At 36.6% G+C, this 19,960-nt stretch overlaps 1 protein-coding gene and 1 long non-coding RNA gene across 13 annotated transcripts in view; one reads left to right on the top strand and one right to left on the bottom strand.

Moving 5' to 3' along the window:
* pde4ca (phosphodiesterase 4C, cAMP-specific a) overlaps positions 1-19,369 on the bottom strand; it is a 91,877-nt gene extending 72,508 nt beyond the window's left edge. For 3 of the 12 annotated variants that reach the window (XM_087240855.1, XM_087240857.1, XM_087240866.1), the window contains exons 1-2: positions 19,094-19,369; positions 18,403-18,608 (exon numbers count right to left, since the gene is read on the bottom strand). In XM_087240855.1, the coding sequence (XP_087096981.1) occupies positions 18,403-18,490 (88 nt within the window). In that variant the 5' untranslated portion in view covers positions 18,491-18,608; positions 19,094-19,369. Of the gene's footprint in view, positions 1-13,444; positions 14,170-18,402; positions 18,609-18,738 lie in introns of those variants that run through there. The other 9 variants (XM_087240854.1, XM_087240850.1, XM_087240859.1 and 6 more) reach the window with 6 other exon arrangements.
* On the top strand, positions 5,862-13,623 carry LOC147846359 (uncharacterized). Its single transcript, XR_015478503.1, has 3 exons — positions 5,862-6,068; positions 7,120-7,541; positions 7,659-13,623. It is a non-coding gene; the product is annotated as an uncharacterized LOC147846359 (long non-coding RNA).
* Positions 19,370-19,960: the final 591 nt, after the last annotated feature.

Here is a 19,960-nt window from a genome sequence, read left to right as displayed (position 1 = left end):
GGCATGGTTGTTGGTGCCAGACAGGCCGCTCTGAGTATTTCAGAAACTGCTGATCTACTGGGAGTTTCACGCACAACCATCTCTAGGGTTTACAGAGAAGGCTGTAAAAAGAGAAAATATCCAGTTAGCGGAAGTTCTGTGGTTGAAAATGCCTTGTTGATGCTAAAGGTCAAAGGAGAATGACCAGACTGGTAAGAGCTGATAGAAAGGCAACAGCAACTCAAATAACCACTGGTTACAACCGAGGTATGCAGAAGAGCATCTCTGAACACACAACACATCCAACCTTTATGCGGATGGGCTACAGCAGCAGAAGATCACACCAGGTGCCACTTCTGTCAGCCAAGAACAGAAAACTGAGGTTACAATTCACACAGGCTCACCAAAATTGGACAATAGAAGATTGGAAAAATGTTGCCTGGTCTGATGATTTCTGCTGCAAAGATGGTAGGGTCAGAATTTGGCATCAACAATATGAAAACATGGATCCATCTTGACTTATATGTATCAACAGTTCAGGCTGCTGGTGGTGGTGTAATAGTGTGGGGGTTATTTTTTGGCACACTTTGGGCCTATTTTTACCAACTGAGCATTGTGTCAATGCCACAGCCTACCTGAGTATTGTTGTGACCATGTTCATCCCTTTATGACTACAATGTACCATCTTCTGATGGCTACTTCCAGCAGGATACTGCGCCATGTCATAAAGCACGAATCATCTCAGACTAGTTTTTCGAACGTGAGTTCACAGTACTCAAATGACCTCCACAGTCACCGGAACTCAATCCAATAGAGCTACTTCGGGATGTGGTGGAATGGAAGATTTGCATCATGGATGTACAGCCGACAAATCTGCAGCAACCGCATGATTTTATTAAGTATGGGCAAGTATAATATTCTGGTGGTATGATAACCTTGGATGAAAGTATCACAGTATTATGATTACTGCTCTAAAATATATTCTTTTAAACTGTCTGGGTAAAAACTAAAACGTTTTTCTTCTTTAAACACAATATATTTATTTTAAAAATATTTTGGAGCAACAAATGTCAGGCTAAATACTTCAAATGAATCATTGGCTTCTGCTGTCTTCATTTGTTTCAAAAACACAGATTTCATTACAATTTAAAATGGCATCTTTGGATATTTTTTTCTGCTGGAGATACTGTTGTCCTAAACAACGGCAAAAAAATGTGAGTAAAAAAATATTACACATACCTTAGGAACAGTATTATAGAAAATTTTGGTGGTTTGAAAACCTTGACTTATCCAAACCGCGGTATACCTTGAAAACGGTTATCGTCCCATGCCTAGATACTATCATGTCAATATAGACCAACATCTCTGAGGAATATTTCCAGTACCTTGTTGAATCTATGCCACGAAGGATTAAGACATTCTGAAGGCAAAAGCGGTCCAACCTAGTACAAGTAAGGTGTACCTAATAAATCAGGGACTAAGATGAAGGAAAATGAACAAGTGAATTAATGAATGAATACCGGAAATAAGCTACAGCATCCAATAACCCTAAATAAGTTACATAAACAGTCTGGCATATTACTACAATACAATTATAAGGAAATAATAAATAAAAAACTAAAAATCTAAAGTACTGTTTTCTTTATTTGTTTATTGGTTATGGAAGACAATGGAAGACGAGGACCGATTCAGCTCAGGTTGTTGATAATGGCCAAAAACTCCTGAGAGGCCGATCAGCACATGACACAAAATACTCTAGAAGAATGGCAGGAGTCTTACCTGATATGCAACTCTGAACAGTTATTAAAGCAGAGAAAGCAGAATCATAGACACTGAATATTGTTTGTTAGAATAAACAATGTGTGTACAGGGGAAGTCATAAAGTATTTCTTCTCTAAAATACCCACAGAAAAGATAGTGTTACTTCACCGAACTCTCATGCTTCAGTGAAACAAAATCAGCTAAATTCTGAGGGATTCGTAGATCAAAATATTTACCACGATGCAATGCTTTAATCTCCATCTTCTTCAGTTAATAACCTGAAAATCTCCTGCAGGAACATTTAACCACTAAGTGAAGCAAACAGATCTGCTGTTATTCTAACCCTCTAACATTGAGATGAAAACACTTTAAAGTTCCTGACACTAAATGTTAAATAGAGTCTGATTTGCTTCATCTCTCGCGGACAGTATTCTGACAGAGATATGGGTTGTTTAATCGTTCCTGTTCCTCCACCATCCTGCCATAATTCTCCAACAGCCTGTTTCTTCTCCCAAATCCTTGAAAGATCTTTTCAGCTTTAAATGTCACATTTGACCTGTGAGGATTTCCACAGCTCATATAGTGCCAAGAGAGCTGCTTCGGTGAATGTGAGTCATAATTTGCTTTTTTATGTGTCCAGTAAATGTGATGTGAAATTCTTTATTGTGCATGCAGCTCACACAAATTCCAAAATGAATGTCTAATAATTATAAAAATGTAAATGATGACAATGGGCGACGCAGTGGCGCAGTAGGTAGTGCTGTTGCCTCACAGCAAGAAGGTCGCTGGGTCGCAGGTTCGAGCCTCGGCTGGGTCAGTTAGCGTTTCTGTGTGGAGATTGCATGTTCTCCCTGTGTTTGCATGGGCTTCCTCCGGTTTCCCCAATGACTGTAAAAAATATGGACGACGCGACAGCCCTTTTTCCCATTGAACGCCTTGAGGGCAAAACGCCTGCTTGACGGGCACAAACTGTCGCAAAAGACTGCTGAAATTGGAGCCAGACATGCGCAGAAGGATTGTCTGATGGAGCCAGAGGAGGAGCCGCGAAAATGAGCAGAGTCGAGCTTCCAATCAAACGCTTTATGTAAAATCAACTACGCCCCCCGAACTTCTCAGCATGCGTTTGCTGTCATATCAACACAAATGGATGTAATAACGTTAACAAATATGAGGGTTTTATATATTCAATCGCGCCAGCTCCAGGCCGCAGCGCATAACTTACTCGCGGCGTCGCGGGCTGATTCCGGCTCGCATGCGGCAGCCCCGGCTCGCTCGGCCGCCGCATCTGGCTCGATTGACTCGGGCTGGAATTGGGTAGTGAGTCCAGGCATCCGGAGTAGGTCCAGCAGAGGTAACGTTAGTCAGTCTGAGCTCTAAGAGATAAGTCTCCGGCAGGCGAGAATCTAGCCGGAACTGTGTTTTGCTATCTGGGTGGCTAGGCGTGTATCAGCAAACTAATAAAGCCCGAAAAAAGCCCTGAACTTAGCGAATAAACAGTGTTCCACCAGGATCATGTATGTCAGAAACTATAGTTTACTGCTGAACTCATTTTGTCATGGTAAAATAACACAGAAATCGAATAATAACACTTCAGTCTACTTCAGTCTCCTGCCGAAGCTCAGACGCCGCGCTTTGAGAAACTGTCAATCACAGCTGTCAATCACGATGACACGCCCAGCATTAAATTACTGCTAAAAACAAACTGTTTACAAAAATGAAGATCTGCACCTATTTCAGCACAATAACCAGTGCCTTAATCAACCAGAACCATCTTTCGGGACATTTTATTGCAAGTGTAATATTTTTTTTTATTTGGGCTCAAGTCTCCTTCATTAACACGGAGGAGGCGGGCTTTATGACTTGTACTGCAGCCAGCCCCCAGGGAGCGATCTAACGGCCGAAACCTTCACTCAAACGTAGGCTTGCGGCACACTTGGGTTTCCCCCACAGACCAAAGACACGCGGTATAGGCGAACTGGGTAGACTAAATTGTCCATAGTGTATGAGTGTGTGTGTGTGAACGTTTCCCAGAGATGAGTTGCGGCTGGAAGGGCATCCGCTGTGTAAAAATGTGCTGGATAATTAGCGGTTCATTCGGCGGTGGTGACCCCGGATTAATAAAGGGACTAAGCCGACAAGAAAATGAGTGAATGATTGAATAATGATGACAGTAATACTAACAATGAATTATATTTCTCATTATCATGCTGCCTTGAATGTGCTTGAATGCAATTTATCTGCAATAAAATATATGCATGTCAATTTAATAAACAAAGAATATTTTTGCTACAAAACATAAACATAAGGTTATAATAAATTATTCAATGCAATGCTGAAAGCTGCAAAGCAGCCATCAGTAACTAAAGAGAAAAATAATATGCATCTCAAGAAAGAACAAATAAAAAAAGGAATGAAAACTTTCACTTCTGCCACTCATTGAACGTTTTGGTTAAGGTTTGCGCCAATTTACATTTTTCTGTGTTTGGTGGAAAAACGTATTGAGATTCGGGCCATTATAGAGCTGATCCACTCCTAGTCTTTCAGCACTCTATCCGAAAACACTATCTCAGCTGACGGATCAACATTCATTCACATTATCGCTTTTATCGGCGACATAATTTGTAACTTTAGGTGGGTTTGCAAACCTGTGTACTTTTCATTGTGTCTTTCTTAAACTTTAGCTGTTTGCATTTCCCGCTGTCACAAAAGCTCCCTTTCATCTGACAGCCTTGAGTGATTGACAGCTAATATAACCCAAAATAGAGGCAGAGAAGACTGATTCAGCACGTTTTTAGAAAAAAAATCTAAACAGGTCGCACTACAACCATTACATGCAGTCGCACAAATGCTCCCAAAATAGGAAGAGGTCTTATCTATGCTCCCAAAAGAGGTCGCATAGATAATATAAAGCTTGTTGTTCTAAATTACATTAGACGTGATAACCGTAAAAACATGATTATTCTTCAGACTATATCGTACAGCCAAAATCTATAATGTTGCATCACTAATTGGTATGGTGTTCAAAACATAACATATGAATGTGTCTGAATGTAGAAGAAGCTTACTTCAGCAATACACTGCTTTTGTAGTGCGAAATACAACATTTTGAATGTTTGTAAACAAAAAAAAAAGTCAACTGGACAATGCAATTGTTTTAAAATACAATATATTAACATTATAATGTAGAAAAAGCCAACGTAGGTCTCTTTATGAGCACAAATACATCATATGGGCTCTGATATGTAGTTGTGTCATCACTCATATAGCAAGTCATATCTCTCCGGCCCTTCATTTGAGATGCTTTTCATGAACTGGCCCCTATGCCAAACTAATTGAATAGTTCTGGTGTAGACACATGAATACAGGAATCATTCATCTGTCTATAGTTATTTTAGACTTTTACTATGGGAAATAAAGGGCACCTATGATGAAAAATCAACTTTTGGAAGTTGTTTAAGATACAGTTTTCCCCACCCACTGATACTGACTGACAGGCATGTATTACCATGTCTCTTTATTAAAAGGTACAGTAGGTGACCAGCCGAAATGCCATCCGTTAGCATAATAGCTTTGAAAACACAGTCCCTCTCCTTCTGTCCAAAGCCACGCCTCCAGAAACATGAATGCATACTGTAAAGATAACAGTGGACAATCCACTAGATCATGTCATTCGCAATTTAGAAAACTTTATAGTTAGGGCTGCACGATTAATCGAAAAAAGATCACGATCTCGATTAGAATCTCGATCTCGATTCCTATACACAATCTTAATTATGCTTTTTCTACAATTCAGCAAATTATATTTTCAAGGTTAGGAGAGAAGCAAAGCAGTCGCACAAGTCTTCACAGCAACATTGACAACTTCAAATGACGTTAAAAGTATCATACTGTATTTATAAGGGATAATTCACCCAGAAATGTCATGAGTGTCTTCATATAATGATATATTCGCGGCCGCAAAATCACACGTGAGCTGACGCACTGTTTGTTTCTGTTTGTTACTTTAGTGAACACAACCAGCATAGGCTGTGAATAACAGGTAATGAAGTTGTAAATAACGTTCAGTTTGTTGCACAGAGTAATCGTTTGAGGGCTGTGCGGAAGATCTGATTTGCATGTATGTTTTTTTTTCTCACAGTGAAAGCAGCCATGAGCCGCACTCAGAAGTAAAAGTGGAACCTGTGCGCACATCATTTAAACGATCATATTGCATTTTAGAGCTATGATTACGACAAGCATTTGATGTTTTTTTTTCTTTCATAGCGAAAACAGTGAGATTAACAAGTGTTGTGCATAAAAATAAATTATATAAATTATTTACTGTGTCAGTAGGGTTGTAACAATATACCGGTATGACGGTCTACCACGATTTGAAAGTGCACGATTATCATACCATGAACAATTGCATATCAACGGTTTTAACCCTTAAAGACCGAGACAGCCGCCCGCAGCTAAAAATAAGTATTGCTCTTAAATGTTTAATAACTTTTGATCCACTGATCCGATTCATACAATTCAAAGATTGGCATAAAGAAGAGAATCTCAGCTTTCCAGTGCTGTATCACACAACATTCGCGGAATTTCAGAGGCTCCGGAATCAGTGCGGTTACGTCATCAAAATTTGACAATGCTGATTTGACAAAGAAACGCTCGTCACTGTGTCTCCGGACAAACCAGACATGATACATTGATGCATTGTCCCTCCTTCATGCCCAGATTGGTTCAAACTCGCTATATCACAACCAATAAGCATAGGTTTCGCTTTTGTTTATGGACCAACAGTGAGCTTTTTGAACAACACGTAATGAGAGATAGGCATACAATTATGCGCGGCTAAATAAAACGCAAAAAAAAAAGTTTTGCATGAAATAATTCTCATACTAAGTACTTTTGCATGCACAGCAGCACAGAAACATGACAAAACAGTGACACAGCAAAGACGAACTGCTGCTCTTGCTGTTTTCAAAAGACGCAAATGAAGGTGCAGCTGTCCAAATCCATATCCACAGACAACCATATCCATGCTGGCACATAAAACCTAAGGATGGTCCATATTGAATATAGTTTCGTTATGTAACTATTTATAGTATAGTAAATATTTATATCTATTTTTTTACTGAGGATTTGCACCATGTTTATTTGGACTTTATTTGGACACATTATTTATTATTTTCTTATTTTTTTATTTGTTCATTGTAAGTGGTGTTGTTTATAGTAACTGAAAATATATTATTTGGAAAAAGTCAAATTTGCTTCACTGTTCTATTATTTTGTAACATTTGTAACATACCGTATACCGCGAAACCGTCAAACCGTGGTATTGTTTTAGACGATTATCATACCGTAAAAAATTCATACCGTTACAACCCTATGTGTCAGTATAACTACTCTAGCCTACAATGTTAAATATAATGCAAGAAGGAAAAAATGTCTCATTTTACCAGTGAAAACAAATGATCTAATAATGCTGTCAATGACAAATAAAAAGCACATGTCTTAAACATAATAAGTCAACTTTATAATTATGAATAGTTATATTCTGATGTCATCATTTTACTGTGAATTAACAAACAGGACATGTTGAAAGTCTGTTCAAGAGCACCATAATGACTATACAAAATTTAGCACTTCAAGCAACAATAGACCTACATATAGGTCTAATACTATTATTGTTGTTTTACTATATGTTTGAGAATGAACAATAATAATAGGCTAATTAAATTAACCTTGATTTTACATTTACAGAATCACGAGAAAATCGTGATCTTGATTAAGCAAAGAAAATTGTGATTTACATTTTTGCCAGAATCGTGCAGTCCTATTTATAGTACTTTATAATATTACAATTCCAAATGAATCTGTTATATCTAGCACATTTTTAGTTGTGTAGCAATATTTCATGCATGCAAGGATCGCAGGTCTCACTCTCTCACACGCTTTGAAATATCTAAAACAAAATTTTTAATCAAGATAAATACTAGACACATGAAATAGCATAAGAAATTATGTCTTGTTTTCTGAAAACCAGCTAAATTAATTGCCAATGTGGTAAGATGAATAATCGTAATGAGATATAATTTGGAACAGAAGTTTTAAATATCACTTAATTTTCTCATGCCATTTTTCTTGCCTATAAATGACAACAAACTGAAAAATGAATGATTCAAAAAAGGCAAGTGAATAAAAGCGTGTCTTTAGTCTTGCAATGCAAAGTAACTATTAGGGATATCCCGATCCGATATTAATATCGGAAATTAGTCCGATATAAGTCCAAAAACCTATATTGGACTGCGTTAAAAAAATCTCCCGTATTAAGCAGTCCGATACTCTCTAAACTCCGTTACAGCTATTCTATCCAGCAGCGTCCAGAGCCAGCATGCAAAGCTCACGTGATCACAACACTGCTTGCTAGCAAAGTCTCTAAGATTTAACATGCTCTTCACACTAAGTTATGGTGTATTACGATAGAAATCTATTGTGACGCTAGCAACAACGGCACTTCTCTAACGTTACTGGTTTATTTACTTTTTTTTTTTGCATAAGGCTGCTAGGCAACATAAGGCACAGAATGGCGACATAGCACACATCGTGCGAGCCTCAATTCGGTCATGGCATATCGTGGTTCATCCAGTGTGATACCCAATTCATCACCAGCGCTTCCCACACATAAGACTTTACCTCAGCGGTCCGGTTCTGTGTGTGTGAGAAAAGTCTCCGCCACAGACTCCGCTGCAGCAGACCCACAGAGACGCGCTGGACACCTGCTCTGACTTTAGCTTTGAGAAGAACGCAAAGACACGCGGGAAAAAAGCCTACAATACATTATCTTTTTCCTGGACATGTCCTCTATTTGGGACTTAAAAATTGCATTCAGCCAAGATTTAAATCGCCGAACATGTCCCGGATTCTGCTTTCTTTAGCTGTGTTTCTTCAATATTTTATACGCAAACTTTCAATCTCAATCTCTCAGCAGCACCAAGATTAGAGAGGGAGCACATTTGACCTGTCAGTCGTGCACATGGATAATAGGAGTGAAATAGTGAATTTATTATTCTTTATTTCATTTTTTTACTTGAACACTCTGAAAGGAACAGTGTCATGTAAAATGCTAAACATTTTTGTTGTTCTGTCTGTTAAATAAGAATAAGAAATCATTCTGTTGCTGAGGGCCATTACAGTTTAAAAGAAAGAATGGTATTACTTTTGGGGCAGAAGGAAAATTAATTAGAGACATTACCATGTTTAACTCTTCTTTAAAAAGCCCAGAAAGATAAAGTGCTCTGATAAACAGTGTCAAAGTGTCAGCTTTGCACATCAGTTTGCAGTTCTCTTTATTTATATTGTCTAATTTTCCCATGTGGGATGTAGGGTGGAATCTGTGCAAATATGCAAATATAATGAATTTTGATAAATAAAATTATTCTTAAAAGTCACATTATTTCAAGTGCTGTGGGGAAAAGGTTTGTTTCAATCTAGCCTCTGCAAGTATTCTAATGTTAAATATAATATGTACAATATATATTATTATAAAATTAATAATGTTTGGGAACATTGATACAGCCATAATCTTCTTATGATACAAACACAGATGAAATAGCTCTGATCATGTAAATGTTTGTACTAACCGTACTGCACATTTTTATCAACTTAACAATAAATTATTTCTGCTGCCCAGTGTGAAAGCTATTTTTCAGCTCAACTGGATCAAAAGTTTATCCAAAAGCTGTGTGTGAAATTGAAATTTTGGACACTGAACCTTTAGCAGTTGTTCAATTAACAATATTTTTTTCTTATGTTCCTGCTCTCAGCTGTTTCTACCATTTGCTAATGGTAAAAAATGAACAACTGAAGTGACCTTTAATTAGCATTTTGCACTTTAAACATGTATTTTTGTTTATTCAATTAAGATATTTTTCAGGGTCTTAATATTTATTCTTTAATTCATTTTATATATTCTGATGTAAATGGTTCACATTTATGCAACCAATAGTTAATAAACTGGTTGTTTTTTTCATACTTAGTGTTGCTGACTTTGATCTAGCCGTTCATACATTCGACTCAACAAAATAGGTAAAAAAATAAAGTATTCATAATTTGTTCTGATATCGGATTTATATAGGTATCGTATCGGACTGATGGCTGCAATATCGGTATCGTATTCGAAGTTAAAATGTTGTATCGAGACATCCCTAGTAACTATACAACCGTTGCCTTATTTCTGCTATTGACCATTTCACTGGTGAGTTTAAAAGATTCTATTTGGCCTCAGGAGTGAGTTTTGTTAGGCGATCATTATATTAGAATGCTCACCTTTAATTTTTCTTAGGCTACGCGTCATGTTTGTCACGTGACACACCGCAGCCACAATATCGCTATAATACAGATGTATCCCTTTTGTTATGCTTTTCCATTTTAATACAAAATATATTCAACAGTTACTCTCAAAATGCATGCAAGCAAGTGGCTGGACAGCTGGGAGAAGAATAGATTGAACTTTATGGTTACTTTCACTACGTGTATCTGATATGAATAATACAGTACACATCGGCAAACTATATTTGAATCATTGTTAGACTTTCATAGACTTTCTTGTTGTTTTACAAACTCTAAAATGTTTTTTTTTACTAGTCCTTATGTGTATTTATATGTCTAAAACATAAAATTAGCATTGGGTGGTTAAAAACACTGCATAATTGTGATAATACGACACGTCTTTCTCTGGCTCAGCGCCAGTCAATGCGACAAAGCTCAGTCAAAGCTCACAAGTAAACACCCGCACCAGGGACATTACATCCCTCACTTCAAAACAGAACCCTGCTGTTGAACTCCCTTCCTTCTCATCAAAGACAGCAACATGTTTGCGTTTCAGGTGCTTGATAATTGCTGTGGTGCTCCTGTCATCACTTTTGCATATTTGGCTGTTAACACACTTTTTTGTGTAATTAGTGAGAAATGGTCCCACACCTTAGATGACTAGGGTCGCACAGATTTCTCCGTCTTCGCCATGTATCTTTCCTCTAACCTTACCACCGCTCTTTTTATTTTTTGTCCTGTATGTAAGGAGAGGCAAAGTGCAATCACTCTGCTCTGCATTCGTGTTGCGCTACATGACAAATAGATTATGAAATTCGTTGCCATTGCTTTTAGTAATCGATTTTTATCGATTTAATTAATATATTGTTGCAGCCCTAGTTTCAGTTGAAATTTCAACCACCACAACAAAAAAGACAATCACCTACAGCACCTTTAATGTGCATAATCATGTCTAAAAGTAAAGATTTGCAAAGAAGATTTGCAAAGCACAGTTGTAGTTCAACTGTGCTTCAAGCAGCAAGTGCTACACTTTGTGTTTTTATAGCATTAACTACTATAATCCGCTAAAAATGCTACAGCTGCATAGTACACAACTATAAACAAAGATGCTTTAATCACACAAAATGATTCCTGAATGCTGCATCTCACATAATTAGACACAAAGATGCATACTGTGTGAATGGTACATTAGGGTGTATTCACACCTGTCTTGTTTGGTTTGACTGAATCAAACTCAAGTTTGTTTCCACTTATGGTGCAGATCTTCTGGGCTGGGAATACAACAAACATACTCTAATGCACAATACACAACTTGACAGAGGTGGTCTCAGGCCGCTTACAAACAAATGTAGCCACTGTCTTGCTTGGTTTGGAACTAGTGGAGCTGTGCATCAATGGATTTGCTTTTCAGTGTTAAGACTTTCAGCAGTTAAATTTAAACCACACTGAACTGAACTAAACTGAACTGAAAAACTGGACTGACAGTTTCAATTTAATAGGACTTCTATGTTAAGCTGCTTTGACACAATCTACATTGTAAAAGCGCTATAGAAATAAACATGAATTGAATAAACCCATATTGGATGTTCTGCCAGTAGTTGGTGCTTGCATACAGGTCAAAAAGATGGAAAAGTTAGCAAGAGAGGGGCATAAAGATTTTGATTTGAGCACATACAGACCCATACTGAATTATGACCTGCAAATTATTTGTATAATATGAACACATCTAAACAATAAACAGAATACGAACTGTAAATTTGCAGAATCACTCCAGTGAAACTAAACAGAACGCTTATTTTTTGCTTCTGGATGTACAGTATTGTACGTTGAGTTGTTTTTTTAAAAGGACGTCACAGAGTCGTCACAGAGGTGTCCGAAGATATTTTTTGTGCTCATAATCTACTATGACGAATGACAGGTTTAGTCTTTCCACTTCCATCAGCTGATATGAACATGGTGACCTGTGTTTAAACATTTCAACTGAAACCGTTCTCTGCAGATTTATTCTCTGATAAACAAGTTCTGAGTTGACTGGTTACCTCTTGGCAAAAACACTTGAAAACTGTAATCGGTTGATAAATATTTGAAGTAATGTCTATTTCACGGTTTTCAAGTGTAACACCTCCTCTGAGCTCTGCTGACGATTTCTCAACATTTATTGCGTGTGCGTGTATGGCCGGGGATGTTTACAGTGTTGTCAGGCCTTGACTTCCTCAAATCTTGGAGGTTTAACAGACACAGAAACAGCTCAAAACAGAGGCTGTAACATGTCAAAGCCACAGGCATTAGAGATATATTTTGGCAATGACTTCCAAAAGGGCTGGATTTAGACTTGTTTCATTAATGTCAATTAAAAAAAAGAGGCAATTAATGAATCATTCAACTTACTTTCAGAAGTTTGAGAATAAAAAACATTGAAGATAAAAAAAAAAATACAGAAGATATCTTTTTGTGGCATTCACATTTTACTAAAATAAATTTAATTACCACTTTACCACCAAATCAGAGAATATTGTATAAAAACTGATTTGAAGGATCAAATTATTGACAAATATATAATAAATATATTCAAAAACAAATGTTGTTTTATATAGGAATATTTTTTTAAATACAACATGAATTAGATTTAGATTTTTGATCTAACAAAAGCAGCCCTGTTGAGCATATAAAACTTAACTAAACATTAAACAGTCTTACCAAGCCCAAACTTTGACCAGTAATTAAAAAATAAAAAAATTGAGAGAAAAAAGGAGGGAATAAACCGACAAGCCAGAAAGGCTTCAAATTGCAGAAGTTACAAACCACAATGACAATCTAACAAGTATTGTCTGAAAGTGGCTGACTTGCATACAAAAGCAAACATGTTATAAACAGGATCCCTCAATCCACACCAATGCACTGTGTAAATTTAAATACATGCAAACACCCAAAAGAATCCCAAAAGAAGCTTGTCTCTCAGGTAGTAAAGAGCTCATTTATACTGAATTATAACCATGTTGGACTTTGTCGGGCATAAGACACAAAACCAATATAACTACGTGCAAAAAAGCAGTTCATCTGATCACTGCTGAGATAGGCTGACAATAAATACCTCAGGTCAAGACTTGCTCGCAAACAAAGACATCTTTTAAAGCTTCCACACAGCAGACAAACCACCTCCTTGATTATAGTGATTATAATAGTAGCTAGAAGTGTTAGCATCAATACAAACTTCGGACAAGGGGGATGAATGTCTCAAGCAGCCACAAAATTTGCCTTGTGATGTGTCGTTACGTAGAAGCCTGTGCCACAAGACTCCTGTGAAGTCAAGTGTGTGTGTGTGTGTGTTTTGGAAGACAAGCCTCCCGGTAAGAAGCAAATAACAAACAATTCAGAAGGATTCAGATCCTACCTGGGAGTGTGAGCCAAAGTGAAGCGTCTCTGCAAAGCAATGCTGCGGTTCATCATCAGCCTCCGGAAGAGTAGGGGAGAGTTGCGAGGCGAACTGCGCGGAGACATTTTGGGGGAGCCGGTGGGAGAGTTTCCCTTGAGTTTGAGATGTGAGGGCCTCGGAGGTCTCTCTTCTTCTGCACTCTCACTCATCGCAACAGAGCTTCACTGTCTTCCCAATTGGTAGAAAGAGCTCACTCACACAAAAACCACAGTCCACATCCCTCACCCTCGACTAGAGCTGAGAAATCCAGCCTTGCTTCAGAGATCACACGCACTTTAATGGAGCCAGCCATCATAGCACTGGAACATCTCTCGTTTTGTTTACATAACTTGGAAGACTTCCCTCCAACAGACTAAATATGGCAGTGTGATTTACAATGAGAGGACTTCATGATAGAGCTCTGTAATGTGGCCCCACCTCCGCATTAAGACTATTTAGTGTGCGAGGGCCAGTGTTTACTGGTCTATAATGACTTCCTGTTCAAGTCCCTTGGCGAGCTAGAAAGCTAACGCACCAGAAAGCCGTTCGGCGCATTCAGATTTCCTCCAAGAAATGCGTATGCCTTTCACATGCTCTAGGTTTACCAGGAGAAGTCACATGAAAGTGCTGACTATAAAAAGCAAAGTCAGATAAAGTCAGACAGAGAGCATGGCTCATGTCACGATGCCCCTCTATCACGGGCCCCATGGGCTTTGATTATCAGAGGGGAAAAGGTTCTCTGTGATCCTTTGACTGCCGGATGAGTTGTGTACGCAAAAACAATACGCAATACAGTGGCCCCTGACAAAAGGTTTTGGATACTTGATTACAATGACACCAAATTGCCTTTTTAAAAGTATCTTTTATAAAGCTTGCTTGTTTTTTAGCAAACATTTTACAACAAGGCTGTTTTAGTTCATATTAATTATTGCATTTACTAACCTGAACAAATAATGTACAATACATTACAGCATTATTTACCTTTGTTAGTGTTAATGGAACTAAAGTTGCTCATTTTTACTCACTTCATTAACTAATGTCAACAAGCAAGAATTTGGATTTTAAAATAATGCATAAGTAAATGCTCAACTATGATTAATAACTTCTGTACAAGTGTTGTTCCTTATTAGCTCATGTTAATAAGTACATTTACTTAAAGTGGGAATTTTTTATTACGAAACAATTTACACTATCACATTTTGGGGTTTTAAATAAACTGATCAAAATTGACAGACATTAATTATTTAAAAAATATTTACTGTTCTTTTTAGTTTAACTCTTTAAAACGGCAATTCTCAATCAGAAAGTCATTACAAGTGAGAAAAAGAAAAACCATAATACATTAATTTCACAATATTGAAGAAAAAATATTGGGTGGTAATTAAACACATTCCTTACTCTCTGAACCATATTCAGAGAAAAATAAAAAAGTAAACAACAAAAAACTTTTTCCTTAAAATAAAATAAATAAATAACAATAAAAATTAACAAATGTCACCCAAGTAAGCCGTTAATGTTAAATGTTAGATACCTGCAGTTTGGCAGTATTTCCGACCGAACGAGAAAGGAGACGTGTAAATACGAACTAGAAGTCTGCATTCCCGCTGCTGTACCGTGGGAGCCACGGGACCCGACCAGATATCTTGCGGTGCGGGAATAAATTTCCGAATAAATCACGGGAGCGGTCGGTAACTCTGGTGTAATTTGAAAGGGAGCGGGCGCGCGGTCTAACAATATTGCTCCAGAGCGAGCATGCGTGCATCCACGTGGATGCCGTTTATGTGTGTTTGTGAATGAGAGAGAGCGTCCTGCGCAGAGCATGGTGCTGTGCATCGCTTGGTGCTGTCTCTCTCTGTGTGTGTGTGTGTGGGAATGAGAGAGAGCGTCCTGCGCAGAGCATGGTGCTATCTGTGTGTGTGTGTGTGTGTGTGTGTGCGTGAATGAGAGAGAGCATCCTGTGCAGATCTCTGATACGAACAAGACAAACAGGTGATAGCGAACCTAAGGTTGCATATAAGGTATTCAGTTTCTGAATGGTTTAGGCACAAGCCAACAGTTTGGTGATGCTGTCTGAGGCTCACGTCATAATTTTTTTTTTTTTAGCACGGTAATACCAGATACCGAGGAAAAATAGGGAGGAGGTTTGATGGTATCAAAATTTGAATACCGCCCAAGCCTAGTCAGTACTGACGCCAAATCTAGAGCTAATCCTACAAAATAACTTACAATAACGGTCCAAAAACTAGTACACAAAAATGTATGTTATAAAAAAATATTAAAAACAAATTTTAAAAAGAGGAAAAATCAAGAGAAGCAAAATAAATTGAAAATTTAGTTGAAATTTTATAGGTTGTAATTTTTGTTTGCAATATTTTGCTTGAATTTAATTGTATTGTCTTTCAGTTTCTAAATATGTTTGGTGACTAATTTAATATTTAATAAATATATCTGTTTATTAAATCTGTGTTGTTTAAATGCACTAAAATATATTGCCTATATTCACTGAGAAATTGATAAAAATACTCATTTTTAAAATGGGGTGCACTCAATTATGTTCAGCACTGTATCTAATTTTCTCTATTTGAATAAACTGCATCCAATGAAAGTAGTTGGGCGGAGAATGGTTTCTCATTTTAATAGTATATTTCTTTTAGCAATTATTAAGTAAAAGGTTAAAACACTTGGCTGCAAGGATGACAGCTTACTGTTCTTTTTAACTTTCTGCTCATTAGAAGAAAAAAAAAATCACAAAATATATATAAATAAATAATACAAAAATACCCAAATACATATTAGGCAGCGCAGCATTCAATTAAGTTCTATCAATATATCTATCCAGTTATTTTCTGTCTTACTTCAATACAATTTTAAGTATGCACTTTAATATAACATGCATTTGTTTTATCAATGTATTGAATCTGAGTTTTATTTAATAATGTTTGTATGTTATTATATCATTATTATATCATATTATTGTCATTTTATATCATCCTAAATTATTACTTGAATATAACTTTTTATTTCTTTGTTTCCTTTAAATCATCTATTTTAATATAATTTCTGGTTTATGTAATATTTGTTTTCTATTTTATTCATTATTTATTTATTATTTTACATGGGGTTTCTCTTGAAACCACAGTGATTTGATGACCCCTGGATTTTGTTGCAAAGACTACAAGAATAATGCTTTAGTAAAGAGATGCTAGTTGTGAGAAAGGCTCTTAGGGTCAACCCTCTGTATATGTCTAAAACAAATCGAGTTTCAATAAAATGTGTGTGTGTGTGTGTATATATACATATATATATATATAGTTTTGTTTTAGGACAAATTCTATATTTTGCTGCTCAATATATTTGAATTATATTGCAAATTAAAAAACGAACGATAACCAGGTGGATTAAGAATATGCTGATTTTATGATACCAACTGACATAAAGGTTATGTGAAAAGTAATTTTGGTAAATCATTAAAAAGATTCATAATGCATAACTATCCATTTGCTGACTCTGTTTATGACTTTTTCTTCTGACTTTTCATCCCTGCTAAAAAAAAAAAAAGGAAACCATTATAAAATGTGTAATGATTTCATAGTATATGGTTATGGGAATTGTATTGGTTTAAATTGAAATGATAATGGCCCCTCTGGATAACTACTGGTAATATGTTGCCTTCCGTTGATGGGATGTTAAATTCACTTCTGATGTAATACAGTATGGGCCAGAACACACAAGAAAACATTCAAATGTAGTGGTTTTAATGATTCAAAATGGTGGTTTGTAGTGTTTTTAATAGTATTTGTAGCGGAAACCATTAGTACTTTTGTGATGGTTTCAATTGATTTTTTTCTGCAGGGTTGTCCAAGGTTTTAGTTATTTATTTATTTTCTGTTCTGACCAATAGCGCCCTCTGGTGTCTCTATAGCTAAAATTGCTATAGTTATCACATTTATGTATATACAGTTGAAGTCATGATTGGCCCCCCTTAATTATTACCCCCGCAGTTTATTTTTTTCCCCTAATTTCTGTTTAATGGAGAGAAGATTCTTTCAACACATTTGTAATCATAATAGTTCTTATAACTCATGTCTAATAACTGATTAATTTTGCCATGATGATAGTAAATAATGTTTGACTAGATATTTTTCAAGACACTTCTATACAGCTTAAAGTGACATTTAAAGGCTTAACTAGGTTAATTAGGTTAACTAGGCAGGTTGGGGTAATTATTAGGCAGGTTTGTTCTGTAGACTATTGAAAAAAGTATTGTTTAAGAGGGCTAAATGTTGACCTTAAAATGGCTTTTAAAAAACTGCTTTTATTTTAGCCTACATAAAACAAATAAGACTTCCTCCAGAAGAAAAAAAATATTATCAGGCATACTGTGAAAATGTCCTAGCCTTGTTAAACATCATTTGGAAAATATTTTAAAAAATAAAATTCAAAGGGGAGCTAAATAATGACTTTAACTGTGTGTGTGTGTGTGTGTGTGTGTGTATATATATATATATCCAGCCAAGTTTATGCTGGTCGGGCTGGAAATGCCTGGAAATAGCCAAAACCCTTTTAAAAAATTTATCTGGTCAACTGCCTAAAACTAGCCAACCAGCTTAGGCTGGTTTTAAGCTTTTTTTCAGCAGGACAAGCCAGAAAGCTATAGCACTGAGTCAAATGTTGCTGACGTGATGCCCCTATTTTGAAAACAAATTAATGACGAGCGTTTATATGAGGTTATCGACTAAAATCTGTGTTAGTGGAAAGTGCATCGCCAACTCTACATGCACCTGTTTACAACAACAAACGATAAAACAAGATATTCCTCATTCTTTCACTAACTGTGCAATGCACTCCGTCACTAGCCGAAATTCAAAACCTTAAAACTGTCTACCTAAGTTAAGTGTTCAGATCATATGCCATTTTAAGCACCAGCAGCAGCTTACCTTGACCCATGTGGAGTGTCGCTCTCCAGGCCATTCGGAAGGCCGATGCAGAAGGTGGCTTTCCCGGTTGTGCTGCTGTATTCTCCATAGGCCGAGAGCCTGCGGGGCAGACGGGGCAGTTGCAGGATCCCCGAAAACGTCCTCTTCACCGCCCGGTGACTGTGCAGCTGTTTGGTCGCGTGCAGGTGCACAGTTTCCCATTCTCTCTGAATTAAAAACAGTTGGTAAATAATGCTCATCAGTTCGAAGTCTTTGACTATAACAGCACAGAAGATTAATTATTGACGTAATCACCAAATAATACCTATTGTAATCTAATGAATTCACCGTAATTACCATATCAGTTAACAATGTGACTTGAAAATATTGAAGATCCAACCAGGCCCATAACATCCACACTATGATGGCGTGAAAATCCCGGGAAAAAACCGGGTAACGTTAGGCCCAATTACAAACAGTGTGGTTATATAATATAATCTTTTAAAACAGGGACAAATTTGCATTCCTGACCAATAAAACGGGTGCCCGTGAAAGACTGCACTTTTATTTTACTATTTATTTTCCGTGCATAACTAATGTGCGAGCAGCAGGTGTTAAAATAACAAACTATGCTTCTAATTTTACATTACTTTTAGGATATATGTAGATACAAAGACCTATTTTATTAGGAAAGTTACTTGTGAACACTTACTGCGTCTATCGTTGCTCTACGTTAACGTAGGTCTGCCCGTCTCGCTCGACGACAAAATGTCTTTCCGCCTAGACTTTTGAGCGCGATGACAATAATATGAGCCGTTATAGGGGTGGTCAAATGTATATTTATATTATCTAATATTGAATTATTAATATTGTTATTTAAATACAGATTAGAGTAAATAATATTTTCTCATTAAAGGGCTGATCTTGTTTTGACGATCTTCATCAGGCATCAAGTATTGATTAGGAGGGTCAAACCGTCAACCCCCCCTGTAACCTTGGTTACAAGTTACAAACAATTAAAATGTAACATTTTCCTTTGGCAAAAACATGTCAAAAGTAACCAAAGATGGCATTTTTTAAATATAATGCACTTCAATTGCTGATGGTAACTAAACCTTTAAAAGTTGCAAAATGAGGGTTTACCGCAATAATGAACCATTATTTTTTTAGTGTAAATAAATTATAAACATAAAATACAGCAATAATCATAAAAAATTATAAGGTAAGAAAAAAGAAACCTTTATAGACATACATATTTTTTCTCATTGATCTCAATTTTAAAATAAATCACAATAACTGGATGCAGCTTGGAAAATTTGCCACACCAAAGTTTTTTAATCATCTTATCACATTCTTTTTAGCGGTTTTTTTATCTGACAGAAAAAAAAGTTGCCTGATACGGTGCAATTGTTCAGTATTATAGCATACCTAAACTTTCCTATTTGAATACACTGCATCAGATGACTCAGTGAGCATAGCTTGGAGGATCAGTTTTACAAGTCTTTCACCAATTATTGAACACAATGCAAGTACATTTGATCGTGAGCTTGACAAAGTAACATTTGTTTGGATGAGTCCA

This window comes from Danio rerio, chromosome 2 (genome assembly GCF_052040795.2).
Source record: "Danio rerio strain M-AB ecotype USA chromosome 2, GRCz13ab, whole genome shotgun sequence".
Classification (NCBI taxonomy): domain Eukaryota; kingdom Metazoa; phylum Chordata; class Actinopteri; order Cypriniformes; family Danionidae; genus Danio; species Danio rerio.
The sequence above is the reverse complement of the archived record's forward strand: the minus strand, read 5'-3'. Positions and strand labels throughout refer to the sequence as shown.